The 20,158-nt window shown below is 37.3% G+C and overlaps 2 protein-coding genes across 2 annotated transcripts; both read right to left on the bottom strand.

Moving 5' to 3' along the window:
* Nucleotides 1–1,497: 1,497 nt before the first annotated feature.
* Nucleotides 1,498–3,445, bottom strand: LOC130466812 (TPD1 protein homolog 1A-like). Its single transcript, XM_056835396.1, has 2 exons — nt 3,313–3,445; nt 1,498–2,126 (listed from the first exon to the last, which is right to left on the bottom strand). The coding sequence occupies exons 1-2, from the start codon at nt 3,371–3,373 to the stop codon at nt 1,816–1,818; spliced, it is 372 nt and encodes a 123-aa protein (XP_056691374.1). The 5' UTR covers nt 3,374–3,445; the 3' UTR covers nt 1,498–1,815.
* A 1,433-nt stretch (nt 3,446–4,878) lies between these two features.
* On the bottom strand, nt 4,879–18,206 carry LOC130467258 (uncharacterized). The gene is made up of 4 exons (XM_056835718.1): nt 17,367–18,206; nt 17,075–17,230; nt 15,922–16,961; nt 4,879–5,482 (listed from the first exon to the last, which is right to left on the bottom strand). Exons 1-4 carry the CDS (start codon nt 18,204–18,206, stop codon nt 4,879–4,881), a joined length of 2,640 nt encoding a protein of 879 aa, XP_056691696.1.
* Nucleotides 18,207–20,158: the final 1,952 nt, after the last annotated feature.

Here is a 20,158-nt window from a genome sequence, read left to right as displayed (position 1 = left end):
TACGTCGTAATAATAATTATTCTAAATTAGTAATATTTTAGTCAAATCGCTATATTAATAATGAAAAATATATCACTGAATATTTTGGTCAAATTACCATATTAGCATTTTAGATATGCATATTAGATGAATAAATTTAAACGAGTATGTTAAAAATGTTATAACTATGCAATAATTTGGGAGATATTCAGTTAAATATTTTGTGAAAAAAGAATGATCAAAATCCATGCGTGCACGGGATCTAATCTAGTTTTTGTATAAATGTGTCACGGCGTCCCGAGACAACCTACTCCACGACCTGATGCGGCTTATCTTCTTTGTCGCGCGTGAGTTATGTTACCCCATTGTACTTTGATTAACTCGTATTTGTTGCTTAAATTACAACAAATAATTAGAAAGCTGACTTTGCTTCAACTTTCAACTATACTGCAAATTGATTTGATCTCAAACATACAAGTTAATAATATATAGCGTAAGTATTCACGGGAAGAATTTCAGTCAAGATCGCATGGACACCGTGGCATTACTATTTTGCCACAACCGATCCGTGGAGTATTCTGATCTTGCATTATAATTTGCTTACAAACCAAGGAGGTCCCACTAAAGTCATTCCCCTTCATTAATTAGCATGGTCTCCTATTTCTACTAGGAGTGCATACTTATAATTTCTATTCTAGCTTTATAATACGCATATTGCAAAAAGATTAAACCCAATCATTCGCCAATAACCATACATTCACTCCGTAATTAACATGTGGAGTTCCATAAACCGCACGCAATTAATCTTCATCTCCCAATTTGCGTATCGACACAAGTCAAGAATCAACAGTAACAAATTCGCTTCTAAATTGTAGGAAAAATAACTGTTGATACCATAAATAATTATAGATAAGGAGAGGATATTACTTGATTGTAGATCTCATAAGAATAGCGTTGTATCGTGGTATGGAGGCCATTGCCTTAGAAGCGAATTTCGCCACCCTACCGGTGCAGGCTTATAGTGCCAAACGCCCCCCAAGGTTAACACAACACCTCTGAATTCTACACCCAGAATTCAAAGGTTGGAATTGCTCAAGAACTGCTCAAATCTCGGATGGATATATTAGGGTTTTTATTTAGGTTTTCTGTCTTCTGAAACATTGCAATATACCAGGAAAAGAATAATAGGGAGTACTTATATGTTTCACAAGAAAAGGAAACAAAACAAGATGGGTTCAAGTCCTACCGATCCAATGGGCTATTTAACCCGACCGGGCCCAAACTTAAAAAACTCCGAATGCATTATTATTTCCTACAACTACGACCAATACAACGCCAACAATGAAAATACACCAATACACAAGTGTAATATAAGTAGTAGGCTATGTGGGGCTTGAGCACACACCATGTACAATATTGTACATTGCTATACCATTTAAGCTAATGGCCTTGAAAATAAGGTAACTTATAACTACAATAAATAAAACCAATAACATCAATAAACGGTAACTAAAAGAATAGAACAAGTGCGGATAACCTTACTCTTTTAGACCGCCACACAATATATTATCGTAAAATTCTAAATTCCCATTCTGCATATCAAACGTCTTGGGATAGTACATGAGCGTTATAATTTTGCAGTCTAATTTCTGCTCTTTTCAAAATTAGTGAGACTACAAAATTGCCAATAATAGAAGTTATTATTAGTTTATCACGATACTATTTGCGTACGTAATAACATACAAAGTTTTTATTTCACTTTTCTAATATTATAAGTAATATTTTGTGAGTACTCTCTTTACACCCCTTAGAAAATAGTTCAAAATCCACCACTGATCAACAAGAAATTTGAGATCTCTGAGGAGCCAAATCAGTTGGTGTTAAAAAAGAATACTTGAAGCTAACTGGTTTTCCTTTGACGATCGGACGACCATTATTGATCAGGCAACTATCACCCTTCACCTTCATAACCTTTGGATTAACAGGCAACACAGTGCTAAAACCAAGGCATCTCAAGTAAACACCAGATTGAGCACACGAGCAGTTGTTGCTAATTGTAACTGCATATTCTGGTTGACCTTCTACTATGTTTCTTGTTCTTTCTGTTGTTACTTTTATGTCTGATACACCACATTTGTAACTCTTACCTGCAATTATTTTAAGGGATGATGTAAAATAAAATATGCCAACCTAGCTAAAAAGAGATTAGACGGATTACAACTATTTTAAGCTGGTAACAGCGTAATTTCTAGAAGGTGGACCATGGTGCACAATGAGCATGGTACACCTTAAGAATATTAATATATAATTAAAAGAACATTTGGTTACGTAAAAAGAACATGAATATAATTTATATTTATATTTATATTTTTAATAAATAGTGAAACAACATACTATTAATTTTTATAATAAAAAAGTGAAATATTATATCGCATGTTTTTTTGTCGTAGTATCATGTCCTTTTGCTTATGCACATATTTTGGTGCACCCTGCTGTGCACCATGGTCCATAAAACAGAGAAATCACAACCAAGCCATTTGCGAGAACCGACTTATAGGGAGAACTATATCTTATCATAAGAAACTTTTTTGCATTTTTTTTGAACTATATGTAGGGGTGTTTGAAATACGAACCGGACCGGAAATTAGACTGAAATCGGACCGGTTTTGGGTCTTTTAAATTTCGGTTTTCGGTTTCCACCTTGTCCGGACCGGTTGACCCAATTTGAATTAAATAAATCATTATTTTTCTTTAGGGCCCTAAATTCGTGTTTATTTTGATTTCCTACTCTTTGATCTTCTATATCCATCTATACTCCCTTAAAAATGGAGAATTGAAGTTTGTAAGATTTTCTAACCCATTTTGTTAAGGAAATAAATAGCTTCAAAAAATTATATGGAGACATATTCAATAATTTTGGTCCAATCCGCCCTAAACCCGGACAACACTAGAAAAAACCAGTTTGGTCTTTGGTCTTTGGTCCACAAATTTTCTTGGTTTTGGACTGATGCACAACCCTAACTATATGTGCATAACTTTTAAACTAATTGCGCACCTGTTTTTCTCGAGTTGAATATAATTTTTGATTTAATCAAAAACAACAAAAAAATATGCAATATTTGAGTAAAAAATACACACACTTCATTTAAGTGAAATATTAGAAACATTTAGTTAAAGAAATATGCACAATTAATTAGTTCAAAAAACATGTACAATTAATTAGTTCAAAAAATATGCACATTTAAATTCTCGTCATAAGAAAAATCTCACCGTAAGAAAATTCTCATGTGAATCAGAATCTATATACGAGACAGACGATGACAAACAACTTACCCTGTTGGCAAATAATGAAGAGGAAAAGAACTGCGGAGAATATCTTAAGTGATGATGCCATGTTTGTACTAAAGAGATCCAGAGAAATAAGTTGGGTACTTTAATTAGGTTGTGGTTGGAACTTGAAAGGAATAAATTATATATAGAGAGGGGTTTGACATGCAAGTAAAGAAGAAGAAGGTCAAGGATTACACTAATTATAGTAATTAACTCATACTAATTAAAATTCGCCGTTAATTAAGCCATTTCTCAGCTGGCATTTGATTAATTACCTTTTTTATTAGTGACTTAATAAAAATAAAAGGACAATTTGACAATCTTAGACCCCTAATTGTAGATATTTAACACAGGGTTTGCTATTATTCAACCTTTGGTTATATTGAGTCATTGGCTTATACTATATTTTATTTTATTTTGTTTATATATATATAAATTTATATATAGGTTTAGGCTCACGTGAGAAGTGTATATAAGGTGAGAAGCGTGAGAAGTATTCTTAACCCTTGGATTAACTAAATCCGACGGACGATAATACACCCGTTTTATTAACTCATGACAGTGTTTCGTAAATCTAGAAACAATTCCCGGCACTCACTGCCTCGTGCATTAGGCCCATCACCTCATAAATTTATCTCTCCTTCTAGGTTGCACAAGGGTCAATGGTCAAGGGTGCACCATCTCAAATTTTCCCCTTATATGTAAAGAGAAATGAGTAACCCACAACCATAAGATAGTTTTTTTAATTAATCGTCATAAACTGTCTCCACAGTTTTTTTTTTGTTTTTTTATTGACGGGTTTTCCATAGTTATTAATGATTATTCATCTCTCCTATATATTGAGTTAACGAAAATATACAATGAACGGCGTGTAGTTAGTGGCGAAACTAGTAGGTGACTTGACACAAAGAACTTTTTGGGTAAAATGGAAAGCTAACTTGTTATAACAAAGAACCGGTCTCTTAAGTAATACTAAAAATACCAAATGCATACCACACATTTTTTTCTATTCCTCTCTCCTTTATAACGAGTTAACGAAAATTCTACAGTGACCAAATTTTTTTTATTTCTCTCTCCTTTATAACGAGTTCTATTTACCACTAAATTAGTAAACAACATGTACCAACACGTACTACTAATTAAGCTAATTAATTATTTATTTAAGCATGTAGAATGCTTTTCGCTATCAATCTCAACTGTTAAGTCTAAAGACTATCGAAGTCCATTCATCTATCTATACCTAATCTATAAACACTCAAACCATAGTTAAATATGTGACATGTGTCCACTTCTCCGTCACCTCCATATTTTTCCTTTGTTTTTTTTAATTTTTTAGTAAGAGGCCTTAGGTGTTATTTAAAGCCAAACAAAAATCTGAAGCTATTACATCCTCAAGAACACTAGGGACACTTCCAACCCATACTCTCACAGAATAAACTATGGGATTGAGATGTGCTATTGTATGTGCCGCCTCATTAGCTTCTCTATAAACATGGTTGAAGAAAACCAACTCAAAGTTACTAACTAGTTGCTTTATCTCACGTAATATAACACCTAAATATGACCCATCTAAATGTCCATCATTAAGCTTCTTGACAGGTTATCATATTCGACCACAATCTTCCGCTCCAGACATTGGCTAGCGAATTGCAGGCCCAAGGCTATTGCCTTTGCTTCTGTAACCTCCACAGTCCACATATGCTTCACTTGTGAGACCCCTGCCCTTCGTACACTTCCCTCATGGTTCCGAATTACGCACCCCAAACCGCATCCTTGTTCCCCAAATATAGCATCTGAGTTTAGCTTAAGCCACCCCACCGTGGGAGGCTCCCACTTCGTTTGGTTACGCTGCAGTCCCCCCATTCCAGCAGGTTTAAGCTCCAACTTTGCCAAGTGATACGCATTTAACAACCCATTGGCAATGGCTACCACCATTTCAGGTCTTCTATGCTCTCCTCCCAGCCTGACACGGTTCCTCTTGAACCAAATGTTCCAAAAAATTATGTAGACTAACTCCACACTCTCCCGGCTCGTAGCTTTTAGTACCCAATTAAACCAATCAGCAAAGAAAAGGAAATGTGAGCCCTCCACCATATCTTCAAGTCCTGCCTTTTCCCAAACCACTGCAGACCACGAACATCTTAAAAGAGCATGGATGTCATTCTCCTCCCCACTTTTGCATCTCGTACAAATAACATCAATACTACACAGCCTTCGATTCAGACCCACACAAGTTGGTAATGCGCGACGACAGGCTCTCCAAATGAAGGAACGAACCTTAGGTGGGATGTTTAACCTCTATATTTTCTTCCATAAAACATCAACATTTGACACCCCTGCCCCACCCTCTAACACACCTTTGAAGAACGTGATGAAGTGATAGCCCGACTTGACTGTATAGCCACCGTGTTTGTCGTAGTTGAAGGAAATAATGCCCTTGGTCCAAGTATGCATATAATGTTAAGTCTAATAAATGCAGTTCAGTATTAATTAACAAGTTAATAATTCAGTGAGATCAAGTGAGCTGAATGCCTAGCTAGAGGCCGCTTCAGTTCAAGTGGAATTAATAATATTAATCCACAGCTTACTCTTGACTGAACCCGTAGGGTCACACAAATAGTACGTAAACGGATCAAGTATTTAATGGCATTAAATACTCCATCTATGGATATTCAGAATCGACGGATCTTGGTTTCAGTGGGAGCTAAGATCGTCAAAGGCAAGCAAATGAATACTCCGGAAACGATGATATTGCCGGAAACGGAAATATGGATCGTATCGGAAATATAAATATTATCCAAGTCGTAGATGTTGCCGGAAACGGAAACATGGTACGTATCGGAAAATATTAATGGAAATGGAAATATTACCGGAATCAGAAATATTGCCGGAATCGGAAATATTGTCAGAATCGGAAAATAATTCCGGAAACGGAAATATTAAATATTTGTTCGAAACGGAAATTAATTCCGGAACCGGAAATATTAAATATTGTTCATATCGGAAATGAATTCCGGATTCGGGAATTTAATCGGAAAGCGTATCGTACGAATTAGCATCGGACGAGGCTTGCTAGACGAAGGCCCGGCACAAGACCAGGCCAACGCCCAACAAGCCACACGCCAAGTGCTCGACCAGGCCCAACGCAAGGCCAGGCCCAGCCAAGCATTGGCGGGCGCGCACGAAGCTGATGGGCTGCGAGGCCGCATGCGCTGTGCGCTCGGCGTGGGCCGCAAGGCCTGCGTACAGGCGTGCATGCGTGTTTGTGTGCTCGTGTTCGTAACGAATCCTAATCCTATCGGAATTCGTGCATTGATTAAATCCTAATCCTAAAAGATTAAATTTATTATTTAGAGTTCTAATAGGATTCTAATTAATAAAACCATATCCTAGTAGGATTATAATTCATTTCCATAAACTCTATAAATAAGGGCCTAGGGTCACATATTTAACAGAAGATTTTGAAGTATTCAAAGGTAAGATTTTTAAGCAAAAATCAGCCAAACACTTGCAACCCAAAATAGCCGAAAATCCTAAGTAACCTTAAGGGCGATTCTAGTTGGTCAAGCTTAAGGCGGATCCGGACGTGCTGTGGACTATCTACGGAGGGACGACACTTGGAGTCCTAAAGACTTGTTCTTGTTCGGTTCGGGCGCAGCTAGGGAGGGCATGCAACAAAGTGTATGCATCTGAATTATGCTAAATGATTATGTGTAAATAATATGTTTCCTGGTTTTATGGTTTTTCCGCATGATTTATGTTTATTCATATGTATAATAACCTAACAGTGGTATCACGAGCCTCTTATTATTTTCATAATCTAAATTGCATGAACATGGTTAAATTTTAAAATTTTGCAAAGAATTAAAGGGGTGATTAATTTTCGTAATTAATTGCAAATTGCGTTTATTTAATTATATGTACGCAGTTTTTCGGCAGTTTCTTCGTTACTCATCCAAATCGAGTGATTTTTGTGTCAATTCCGCATGTAAAAGGAATTCTAAAATTTTGACAAAAAGAGTGTTTTTTCGCCGAACCCAGAATTCCCAAATTCGAAGCCTAACTATGACTTTTCGGAGGTTTTAGTTTTTCGAACGCAAAGGTTTGTAAATTTAAGATGTTAAATTGAATATTTGCGATTCTTGTTGATAAATCTTGAGTTTTTGATTGACCTACTGTATATGTTTAACAATTATGAATGCCTAGACTTGTTAATTATACAACCTAATTTGTAATTATGATTAATTTGTTGAAATTCGAATAATTTAGAATTGATTTATTTTTCATAATTAATTAATAATTTAATTAGGTACCAATGATTAAAATCCACCATAAAAATTGTTAATTTATGTTAAATTTTAAATTTTTATGACCTAGATTTGAATCCATGTTAATCGGAAATTAATTGATTAGTAAATTTTCGATTTTTCGCCCTAAAATTATGAAATTAATATGTTTTTATTAATTTGTCATTAATTTTAAATTAAAAATTAAAAATTTTTATGAAAACGCTCATGAATATTGCACGCACAAAGCAATGGAAGCTACGTGTTACCCTTAAGGGGTGTTGTATAGTGCGGGCACGCGACGCCGAGCAAGGGAGCTCGTCGCCCGTGCGGTACGAATGCAGCGAGCAACATAGCGTAGTGCGCGCGTGATGCAAAGGAGCTGGCCTTGTGTGCTATGTAATGGGCGTGGGCGAGGGGCAAGGCAAGCGAGCAGTCGCGTGTGGGCAGCAAGCGAGCTGCGCCACAGCGCGCACTGCCTCGCGCCAGCGAGCGCTGGCTCGCGTGCAGCGAGCGGTGCCTTGCGAGGGTGAGTAGCAGCAGACGCAACACAACACAGAGGCTACGCGCATCGTGGCCAGCGATGGCTGCGTGTGCGTGTGGCCTATGGCTGTGCGTTGCGTGGTGATGTGCGTACCTTGAGTTACGATTAAATCGTTTTAAATTTTAATTTGAGATTTTCAGTTCGAGTAATTTTGATTAATTTTAAAATTAATAATTTAAATTGTTTTCTTGGATTTTAATTTTGAATATTATAATTATTATAAATTTTAATTTATTCTAATTATTTTACTAAAATTAAAAAACCTTAAATTAATTTAAATTCGACTGAAAATAAATTAAATAAGTGGATTCAATTATAAATATATATGAGCTTTAAATTTTAATTAAATTTGTATGTTTCCGGTTAGACTAGAAATACATTTTTATGTTTAAAATTAGTAAAGCATATGAATTTATTGGTTTAAGTGGGAGAAATTTTAGTCATAAACTCTTGATTAGGTCTACAGATCCTTTAAGGTTAAACAACTTGATTAGAATTAATAAGGACTGAATAATTGGTAGATTATTGGTGTCCTTGATTAATTGCTGCAAATATTTATGTGATGCATAACGTGTTTTACTAACCAGCTATGTGGGTCATTCATGATAATGAATGGGTGAATGGTATATATTGTATATGTACTGTTTTTGCAGGTTATGAAGTGACTAGTATGGCCCAAATAGGATAGAAAATATGGACTGCGTACCATTAATTTGAATGTAATTGGTCTAAAGCACCAAATTTGTTTTTCAATTCAAATATGGTCTGCGTACCATCAAATAGTTGTAATTAGTTTAATTATAGCTTATCCTATTTGAAGAAAATGGCGCCTCCCACGGAGATTTTCAAGACGGACTTTGAAGTTGAAGCTTCAAGATGAAGTCGGGCCATACTAGATCACATTTATCTTATGCACGTTTTAAGTTATTTATTACTTTTAAATATGTCTTAAATATGCATGAGATCGAAGCTTGATTATGTTGCATGATTAAGGATTTTAGTTCACTTAAAATCTAACCAACATAGTAAGAGCCTTAAGTTCCAAACTTAAAAAAAAAAAATTGAGTTAAAAGGTGCCATGCCAAAATAACACTTACTTGGATATCCTTTTTCCATCGATCTTAGTAATAGTTTTCCGCCATAGCGAGGTGTTACTTATCGATACTAAAGGGGTAAGGTACACAAATAATTGTGAGTACATGTTAGTTTTGGTGAAACTCAACGATATAAGTAAGGAGTCCTTTTATGTCGTGGCAAAATCGATAGGTTTACCTAATAAGTTCTGAGACGTACCTATCAACCAAGAGTAGTTTCTAGACTATTAGCAAAAGGCTTTTGATTACCTAAAATATTTTAGAATTGAGTCTAAATACATAATGTGCTTAATTCTTCAATGGATTTTAGGATCTTGGAATCATTTTATTCACACCTGCCGGAACACATAACTTGAATAAAATGCTTAATGAACATTGAATTATGCATGTATGCTAGAATTTAAGTTTATTAAGAGAAACTGTAAATGATTATTTATTTGTTTATTCTTTTTCAATTGTAGTTTTAATTATGGCAAACAACAATTCATTCAACATTCGATCAATTCTCGAAAAGGAGAAGTTGAGCGGGAAAAAATTCTTTGACTGGCAAAGGAACTTGCAAATAGTTCTTATGCAGGAAGAAAATGAGTATGTCCTGGAAGAGGCGATGCCCGAAGCCGCAGGCGAAGGGGTCACTCAGGCAGCCCTCAATCGTTGGATTGATGCCAACAAGGATGTGAAATGTCTAATGCTTGCAACCATGAGTGCAGATCTACAGAAAACGTTCATCAACTCAGATGCTTTCACGATCATCAGTAAGTTAAAGAACATGTTCCAAGATCTGGCTCGGGTCGAAAGATTCGAGACTCATAGGCAAATTCTTGAGACCAAGCTTAAGAAAGGCGAGCCCGTAAGTCCACATCTTCTCAAAACGATTGGACTCATTGAGAATATGAGTCGGCTGGATCAGCAATTCTCTCAGGAAATGGCTGTAGACACCATCCTCCATTCTCTTCATAACGGGTATGATCAGTTCAAACTGAACTACAGTATGAATAGTCTGGACAAAACGCTCACTGAGCTTCACGGTATGCTGAAGACTGCTGAAAAGACGCTCAAAAGTGATAAGCAAGATGTGATTATGGTGCGTGGGGGCAAGTTCAAAAAATCTGAAAAGAAGAGGAATGCTAAGAGGGGTGGCAATAAGGTCAGCCCAACAAAGCAAACTGGCGCCAAATCTGAAAAGAAGAAGGTCAGTCAACCCACTTCTGAATCTGAATGCTTCTACTGCAAGAAGAAGGGGCATTGGAAGAGAGATTGCTTGAAGCTAAAGGAAGATTAGAAGAACGGAACAGTCGTTCCATCTTCAGGTATTTTCGTTATAGACTATACACTTGTTAATTCAACTTCTTGGGTATTAGATACTGGTTGTGGCTCACACTTATGTTCCAATTCACAGGGACTAAGAAGAAGTAGAAAGTTAAGCAAGGGTGAAGTCGACCTACGAGTGGGAAATGGAGCACGGATTGCTGCATTGGCTGTAGGAACTTATTATTTGTCGTTGCCTTCCGGGCTAGTTTTGGAACTGGAAGAGTGTTTCCATGTTCCAAGTCTTACTAAAAACATCATTTATGTTTCTTGCTTAGATGCTAAGGGATTTTCCTTTTTAATAAAAGACAATAGTTGTTCGTTTTATTTTAAAGAGATGTTTTATGGATCTGCTAGATTAGTCAATGGACTTTATTTATTAGATCACGACAAACAAGTTTATAACATAAATACCAAAAGGGCCAAAAAGGATGATTCAGATCTCACCTATCTGTGGCATTGTCGATTAGGCCATATTAACTTGAAACGCATGGAAAGACTTCAAAAGGAAGGAATTCTAGAACCATTTGACTTAGAGGATTATGGCAAGTGCGAATCATGTTTACTTGGCAAAATGACAAAGCAACCTTTCTCTAAAGTTGGAGAAAGAGCAACTGAACTATTGGGTTTAATCCATACAGATGTATGTGGACCAATGAGTACAAATGCTAGGGGTGGTTTCAGCTACTTTATCACTTTCACTGATGACTTCAGTAGATATGGTTATGTCTACCTAATGAAGCATAAGTCTGAATCCTTTGACAAATTCAAGGAATTTCAGAGTGAAGTAGAGAATCAATTAGGCAAGAAGATTAAGGCACTGCGGTCTGATAGAGGCGGTGAATATCTGAGCTATGAATTTGATGACCATCTGAAAGAATGTGGAATTCTATCAGAATTGACTCCTCCTGGAACACCACAATGGAACGGTGTGTCGGAATGGAGGAACAGAACCTTGCTAGACATGGTTAGATCAATGATGGGTCAGGCCGAACTTCCAATAGAATTTTGGGGACATGCACTAAATACAACCGCACTCACTATAAATAGATCTCCGTCTAAAGCTGTTGAAAAGACTCCATATGAGTTATGGTTTGGAAAGCCTCCAAAAGTGTATTTTCTTAAGATTTGGGGATGTGAAGTATACGTCAAACGATTAATTTCAGACAAACTTCATCCAAAATCTGACAAATGTATCCTTGTGGGCTATCCAAAGGAAACAAAAGGGTATTACTTCTACAATACATCTGAGAACAAGGTGTTTGTTGCTCGAGATGGTATCTTTTTGGAAAAGGATCACATTTCCAAAATGACAAGTGGGAGAAAAGTAGACCTCGAAGAAATTCGAGTCGAACAACAAACTCTAGAGAATGCTCAAGATGACATTCAGGATGAAACTCAAAGATCTTTAGAAGTTTCTGGTGAGAATCATGGACAATCTAGAGATGTAACCCCGCATAGATCGCAGAGATATAGATTTCAACCGGAAAGATACTTAGGTATTTTGACGAATGAGAGCTATGATGTTCAATTACTTGAAAGTGATGAACCTGCGACTTACAAACAAGCTATGACGAGCCCTAGCTCCAAGCAATGGCATGGAGCCATGCAATCTGAATTAGACTCCATGTCTGAAAACCAAGTATGGGATTTGGTCGATTTGCCAGATGGCTACCAAGCCATTGGAAGCAAATGGGTTTTCAAACTGAAAAAGGACAAGGATGGGAAACTTGAAGTTTTCAAAGCTAGATTGGTTGCAAAAGGTTACAGGCAAGTCCACTGTGTGGATTACGATGAAACCTTTTCACCAGTTGCAATGCTAAAGTCTATTCGGATAATGTTAGCAATCGCTGCATATTACGATTACGAAATATGGCAGATGGATGTCAAAACCTCTTTCTTAAACGGCGTTTTAACAGAAACTGTGTTTATGACACAGCCTGAAGGTTTTGAGGATCCAAAGAATGCTAAAAAGGTATGCAAGCTAAAGAAATCAATCTACGGATTGAAGCAGGAATCCAGGAGCTGGAATATACGTTTTGATGAAGCAGTCAGTGACTTTGGTTTCATCAAGAACGCAGACGAATCTTGTGTATACAAGAAAGTCAGTGGGAGCAAAATTGCTTTTCTAGTATTATATCTCGACGACATATTACTTATCGAAAATGACATTCCTATGTTGAACTCTGTCAAGATTTGGCTTGGGAAATGTTTTTCGATGAAGGATCTAGGAGAAGCACAGTACATATTGGGCATCAAGATTTACAGAGATAGATCTAAAAGGATGATTGGACTTAGTCAAAGCACTTATATCAATAAGGTGCTTGATAGGTTCAAGATGGCAGACTCCAAGCGAGGCTACCTACCCATGTCTCATGGAATGACTCTAAGCAAGACTCAGTGCCCAAAAACACTTGATGAGCGTAGACGAATGAATGGGATTCCATATGCATCATTGATTGGTTCAATAATGTATGCTATGATATGTACACGCCCGAATGTTGCGTACGCACTCAGTGCTACGAGTAGATACCAGTCAGACCCAGGAGAGGCACATTGGACTGCTGCCAAGAATATTCTGAAGTACCTGAAAAGGCACAAAGATGACTTCCTGGTCTATGGTGGAGATGATGAATTAATTGTTAAAGTCTATACGGACGCAAGTTTCCAAACCGACAAAGATGATTTCAGATCACAGTCTGGGTTTGTCTTCTGCCTCAACGGAGGAGTAGTAAGCTGGAAAAGTGCTAAGCAAAGCACCATTGCGGATTCTACAACTGAAGCGGAGTACATTGCTGCACATGAAGCAGCAAAGGAAGCTATATGGCTAAGGAAGTTCATAGGTGAACTTGGTGTAGTCCCCTCCATTAAAGGACCAATAGCCCTGTATTGTGATAATAACGAGCTATTGCACAGGCAAAGGAGCCTAGACACCACCAAAGAGTCAAGCATGTACTTCGTAGATTTCACCTTCTACGAGAGTTCGTTGAAAGAAAAGAAGTCTAGATAAGCAAGATTAGAACTGATGACAACATGTCAGATCCATTGACTAAACCTCTGCCGCAGGCGAAGCACAACTCGCACATTGCAGCTATGGGAATCAAGCATATTGGAGAATGGCTTTGATGTCCTTGTTTAATGTTTTAAAGTTTTAGAGTTTAATTCTTTGTAAAACATTATTGGTTAATCATTCACAATAATGAATAGAATTCATTTTTCCATTTAATTTGTGGTTTATTAAATGATGAGTCCCTTCAATTTGACGAAATATTCAAGATAGACTGACAGGACCAGTCCTGTGACTAAGAAATGTCTATCAAGTGAACTTGAATGTCAAAAGTTGAAAATGGTCCCTGATCGGAGTTTTCTATAAAGATGGACGCATAGAAAACGTTAGATGACTAGAATGCAAGATGACTAGTAGTTCTGTTTCTTGAACTATGTGGACATGGCAATGTCGTAATCATTTGCATAGATACTTACTTTGGGAAGACTAGTATCGGACAGACCTATGAAACTTTACTGTAAGAGATGAAAATCTGTCATAAGTAAATTTCATTAAAATTATTAGACAATAAATCCTCAATACCTGAGTGATTTGAGATTACTTGTTTGAGAACTAGTTACTTTGACGTTGACCAACCGTCGCACCGTAAAAGGATGCTATAAAGGCAACGCTCAGGTAATCACCTATCAAACGAAGTCTAATCTCAAGATCGCAAGATTGGGATTGTCCTCTCATAAATCGGGATGAGATGCTTAAAAGTTGTACAAGGCCACTTGGAGAGCTAGAAACTGTAAAATGCATGGCCGTGCTCAGATGAATCATAGGCTATGATTATCTGTTTATTTGATCAGTTGAACTCTGAAACCGAGAAACACCTCTGGACATAATAAGGATGACAACTCTTACCTTATGTTCAAGAGCAAGCATCGAGCGACAAAGGAATTAGGAAATGCACACTTGTCCCTAAGGACAAGTGGGAGACTGGAGGAAATAATGCCCTTGGTCCAAGTATGCATATAATGTTAAGTCTAATAAATGCGGTTCAGTATTAATTAACAAGTTAATAATTCAGTGAGATCAAGTGAGCTGAATGCCTAGCTAGAGGCCGCTTCAGTTTAAGTGGAATTAATAATATTAATCCACAGCTTACTCTTGACTGAACCCGTAGAGTCACACAAATAGTACGTAAACGGATCAAGTATTTAATGGCATTAAATACTCCATCTATGGATATTCAGAATCGACGGATCTTGGTTTCAGTGGGAGCTAAGATCGTCAAAGGCAAGCAAATGAATACTCCGGAAACGATGATATTGCCGGAAACGGAAATATGGATCGTATCGGAAATATAAATATTATCCAAGTTGTAGATGTTGCCGGAAACGGAAACATGGTACGTATCGGAAAATATTAATGGAAATGGAAATATTACCGGAATCGGAAATATTGCCGGAAACGGAAATATTGTCAGAATCGGAAATATTATCGGAATCGGAAAATAATTCCGGAAACGGAAATATTAAATATTTGTTCGAAACGGAAATTAATTTCGGAATCGGAAATATTAAATATTGTTCATATCGGAAATGAATTTCGGATTCGGGAATTTAATCGAAAGCGTATCGTACGAATTAGCATCGGACGAGGCTTGCTAGACGAAGGCCCAGCACAAGGCCAGGCCAACGCCCAGCAAGCCACACGCCAAGTGCTCGACCAGGCCCAGCGCAAGGCCAGGCCCAGCCAAGCATTGTCGGGCGCGCACGAAGCTGATGGGCTACGAGGCCGCATGCGCTGTGCGCTCGGCGTGGGCCGCAAGGCCTGCGTACGGGCATGCATGCGTGTGTGTGTGTTCGTGTTCGTAACGAATCCTAATCCTATTGGAATTCGTGCATTGATTAAATCCTAATCCTAAAAGATTAAATTTATTATTTAGAGTTCTAATAAGATTCTAATTAATAAAACCATATCCTAGTAGGATTATAATTCCTTTCCATAAACTCTATAAATAAGGGCCTAGGGTCACATATTTAACAGACGATTTTGAAGTATTCAAAGGTAAGATTTTTAAGCAAAAATCAGCCAAACACTTGCAACCCAAAATAGCCGAAAATCCTATGTAAACTTAAGGGCGATTCTAGTTGGTCAAGCTTAAGGCGGATCCGGACGTGCTGTGGACTATCTACGGAGGGACGACACTTGGAGTCCTAAAGACTTGTTCTTGTTCGGTTCGGGCGCAGCTAGGGAGGGCACGCAACAAAGTGTATGCATCTGAATTATGCTAAATGATTATGTGTAAATAATATGTTTCCTGGTTTTATGGTTTTTCCGCATGATTTATGTTTATTCATATGTATCATAACCTAACAGTAGTACCACGCAAAAATATCATCTAAAGGTGTTGAGCACAGTGGTATTGCAAGTACCTCAGCAGCTTTAAATGGTAAGAAAAGTTGATTCACGACCTCCTCCTTCCAAGAATTCGACTCTTCATGAATGAGGTCTGAGACATGCATAGCGTTGCTGCTTGCTGACCTTGGAGAGATTGAGCGGAAAGACGGTGGTCTTCCAAGCCATTGATCCCTCCATATGTCAACTGATTTACCATCCCCTATCACCCATCTACATCCTTTTTCTATTACCCATTTACTGCCCCAGATACTCCTCCAGACATAACTTGGTCTATTTCCTACACTTGCATTTAGAATGTCGCCAGAAGGGAAATATCTTGCCTTGAGAACCTTTGCTGCCAGTGTATCAGGTTGTTGTAGCAGACGCCAGGCTTGCTTTGCGAGCATTTCTTCATTGAAGTTTGCTATGTGATGAAAACCCAACCCTCCCTCCGCTTTACCCGAACACAGCTTATCCCAGGAAATCCAATGTATCTTCTTCTCATTTTCTTTGCATCCCCACCAGAACCTCGCCATCATCCGCTCTATGTCACGACACAGTCCCTGTGGAAGCCGGAACAGACTCATCAAGTATGTGGGTATCGCTTGGACGACCGCCTTCAATAATATCTCTCTACCTGCATAAGACAAGGCATGTTGCTTCCAACCTTTAATTTTCTTCCAGACACGTTCTTTAAATGAGGCAAAGGCTTGGTTCTTTGACCTCCCAATCCATGTGGGCATACCAAGGTATTTCCCATGCATTTGTACCAAAGTAAACCCCAAACTTACTGCGAGTTCCTCCTGTCTCTCTACTCCTACATTTGCACTCATAGTTACTTCAGATTTACTGAAGTTTATTTTTTGCCCAGATGCATTCTCGTACAACTCAAGCACCCTTTTTAAAGCACCAACATCCTTCTCCTCAGCCCTACAAAAAATTATGCTATCATCGGCGAACAACAAGTGTGAGACTTCCGGTGCACTCCTGCATACCTTTACTCCTTTCAGCTCACCTCTATTCACCTATAAGTGTAACAGGCTAGAAAAAGCTTCTGCACACAAAATGAAAAGATAAGGTGACATCGGATCTCCTTGTCTAATCCCCCTTTCCGGTACAAAAACATCAAAGGGCTCACCATTTTACTGCATGAGAAACAGTTGATATGCAGTCCAATACCATGCGGATCCAAGTAACATGAAAGCCCATTTTCTCCATAATTCTCCGAAAAAACACCCACTCTACTCTGCCATATGCCTTGCTCATGTCTAACTTCACCGACATACTTTCGTGTCTGCCAAATTTGCACTACTCATATAATGAAAGGTCTCGAACGAAACCAATGTATTATCTGTAATTAGCCGCCCAGGAGTAAACGCACTCTGATTAGGGGAGATAATGTTTGATAGAAAAGGCTTCAATCTGTTTACCAGGACTTTTGAGGCTATCTTATAAATCACATTACAAAATCTAATAGGCCTATATTCTGAAAAAGAGGATGGGTTTTTCACTTTTGGAATAAGAAAAAGATGAGTTTTATTCACATCATTAAAGCTGCGGGAACCATTTAACACACCTATCACACAATCAGTCACGTCCTTCCCGACAATATGCCAATGTTTCTGGTAAAAATTTGCATTCATACCGTCCGGGCCCGGGGCCTTACTTTGGTGCATCTGAAACAACACATTATAAACTTCACCCGGGTCAAAAGGTCGCACCACCTCTTGATTCATCTCCTCCGTGACCCTACTGTTAATACCCATCAGTGCTTCCTCAAAAGAATGTGGCCCGGCTGAGGTAAATAATTGAGTAAAAAACTCCACAACCACCTTAGCCACCTCCCTCTGATCATCAACCCATACCCCATTACTGCCCCTCACACCCTTAATGAAATTCCTTCTCTTCCTTCTAGTCGCCTTCTGGTGAAAGAATTTTGTATTTTGATCCCCCTCCGCCAAATTCATCACTCTCGATCTTTGGCGCCACATAGTCTCCTCAACCAATAACAATTCATCAAGTGAGTCAGACATCCTTTTTCTTTCACTAACAACATCACTCGTGGGATTACAGTTATCTAGATAAGCCATTCTTTTCCTCACCTCCTTTATTTTTGCTTGCACATTACCGAACTCCTCCCTATCCCACTTAAGTAAGGTCTCTCCACATTTTTTAATTTTCTCAAGGATGTCAGCTACATTTCCTTCCCCATCTCCTGGATTCCAAACCTCCTTAATTACATTCTCACACCGCGGAGAGGATAACCACATATCCTCGAACCTGAACTTTTTTCTACCTCTCCCCCCCTACTGGCATATATGAGAATTTCAAAGGCTTGTGATCCGACCTATCGCGTGGGAGGTGCGTTACAGTAACATGAGGTAGTAACACCACCCAATCTAATGAAGCCACACCTCTATCTAACCTCTCAAACACCGCATTAGGGGCTTCTTGTTTGTTCCACCAAGTAAACAAATCACCTGTATACCCAATTTCTTGAAGCTCACAATCATCTAGCGCCTCCCGAAACTCTTTCATCTCCCTCTGACTTCGTATAGCTCCACCTTTCTTTTCAGCATCGAATAAAATTTGATTAAAGTCACCTGCCACTAGCCATGGGAGGGGCGAGGCGGTCTTTAAAAGGCGTAATAATTCCCATGATAAGTGTTTTTGGTTACTGTCTGCCCACCCATAAAATCCAGTGAACCTCCATTCCTCCCCTGTAAACAGTCCCTTCACCTAGAAATCAATGTAATGTGATGCAGCTGAGATTATATTAACCTCCACAGTATCCGACCATAGCACACTTAGTCCCCCCGATCTCCCCATCGCGTCTACATGATGCCCATGCTGCATTTGAAGTCTACTTTGTACGTTACTTTATTTTTCTTTTTTGATTGACTCATTAAAATATTATTATTCAATATTAATACTTGTATTAAAATTGTAAAAACTCAAAAGACGCCCTTATATGAAAAAATAACAACAACTCAAAAGACACAAAGAAAAACATAGAAATAAATAATCGCAAATCAAAAAACATTAGTACTTATAACTTAATAATATTTTTAGAATCTTAACTTCAAAAAATAATAAGAGTACAAGAAAACTAAACATTTTTTCCAATAAACCACCAACCTCGCTCTCATCTCCCATACCCCCCTTATAAATAAATTTGACTACCAACAATTTTCGTTATATTTTTTATACAATCAACTATATCAACATACATTACAGAGGTAGTATACTTTTATTTTATATATTTTCCACTTATTTTTATGACGTCTTGATTTTTCTCATTTATTTTTATTATTTTAATTAATAATCATTTTTCTTTGCTATTTTAGAAGAAATTATGATGCATATAACATTATCATCAATGTTGATGGTTATTCGTGGATTTTGTTTAAGCTGATTTTATAATAACCTTAAAGTAGAACGAGAATAATAAACATAAAGTGTTTTTACTTATTTTTATCTTACATTAACCTTGTAAATGTACCATACAGATATATGTCGTATATTTTATGATACCTAAGAATCGTATGTCGAGCGATGTAAATTTTTCACACTATATATATATAGTCAAAATGCTAGCTCACCGTAAAAAACTCTTTCTCCAACCCTATCGTTCTCAAACGCCTTACTATTCATATTTGCATGTGTTTTATAATCAAGTTGAATATATTCATAAACTAGGTTAGGTCCTGTGCAACGCATGGATGAGACTAAATATTTTTTTTTCCTGTTATGAATAATTTATTTAAAAAAAGTTTTTAATAACCGTAATCATACTCGTACCCTCGATCTATCCAAATTTTTGGATATGGTATTGATTTGATAACCATCTCAGTTATAATACCCTATTTAAAAGAAGTTTTAAATTAAAATAAAATCAAGTCTTATCAACAATTGTTGGAAAATTCAGAGAAAATTATTATTTATTTGAAGTCTAAAGTAATTAATGTTATTTTAGTAGTTTAGCGTTTCGACAAAAATACTTAAGTGGGGAAAATATAAGAAAAAAACTTATAAGACATTAGGTAAAATTTTCTTTTGGAATTGATTAATATCTGTAAGCGAAACCATACCCGTACCCTCGATCTATCCAAATTTTTGGATATGTATTGATTTGATAACCATATCAGTTATAACACCCTATTTTATAAACCGGATATATAATTAGTTTTTGAGTTTATAAGTAATTTTGTTGAACCCACTT

Source organism: Spinacia oleracea, chromosome 2 (assembly GCF_020520425.1).
Source record: "Spinacia oleracea cultivar Varoflay chromosome 2, BTI_SOV_V1, whole genome shotgun sequence".
In the NCBI taxonomy this organism is placed as follows: Eukaryota; Viridiplantae; Streptophyta; class Magnoliopsida; order Caryophyllales; family Amaranthaceae; genus Spinacia; species Spinacia oleracea.
The sequence above is the reverse complement of the archived record's forward strand: the minus strand, read 5'-3'. Positions and strand labels throughout refer to the sequence as shown.

Excerpts from the sequence above, each read along its gene's own strand:
- LOC130467258 (XM_056835718.1), bottom strand. The coding sequence starts at position 18,206 with ATGTGGTTATCCTCTCCGCGGTGTGAGAATGTAATTAAGGAGGTTTGG. Across the intron at positions 17,231-17,366 it reads AGATAGCCTCAAAAGTCCTG|ACACGAAAGTATGTCGGTGA; the intron begins GTAAACAGATTG and ends CAAATTTGGCAG. Across the intron at positions 16,962-17,074 it reads GTTTCTCATGCAGTAAAATG|GTGAATAGAGGTGAGCTGAA; the intron begins GTGAGCCCTTTG and ends TTACACTTATAG.
- LOC130466812 (XM_056835396.1), bottom strand. The coding sequence starts at position 3,373 with ATGGCATCATCACTTAAGATATTCTCCGCAGTTCTTTTCCTCTTCATT. Across the intron at positions 2,127-3,312 it reads CTTCATTATTTGCCAACAGG|GTAAGAGTTACAAATGTGGT; the intron begins GTAAGTTGTTTG and ends AAATAATTGCAG.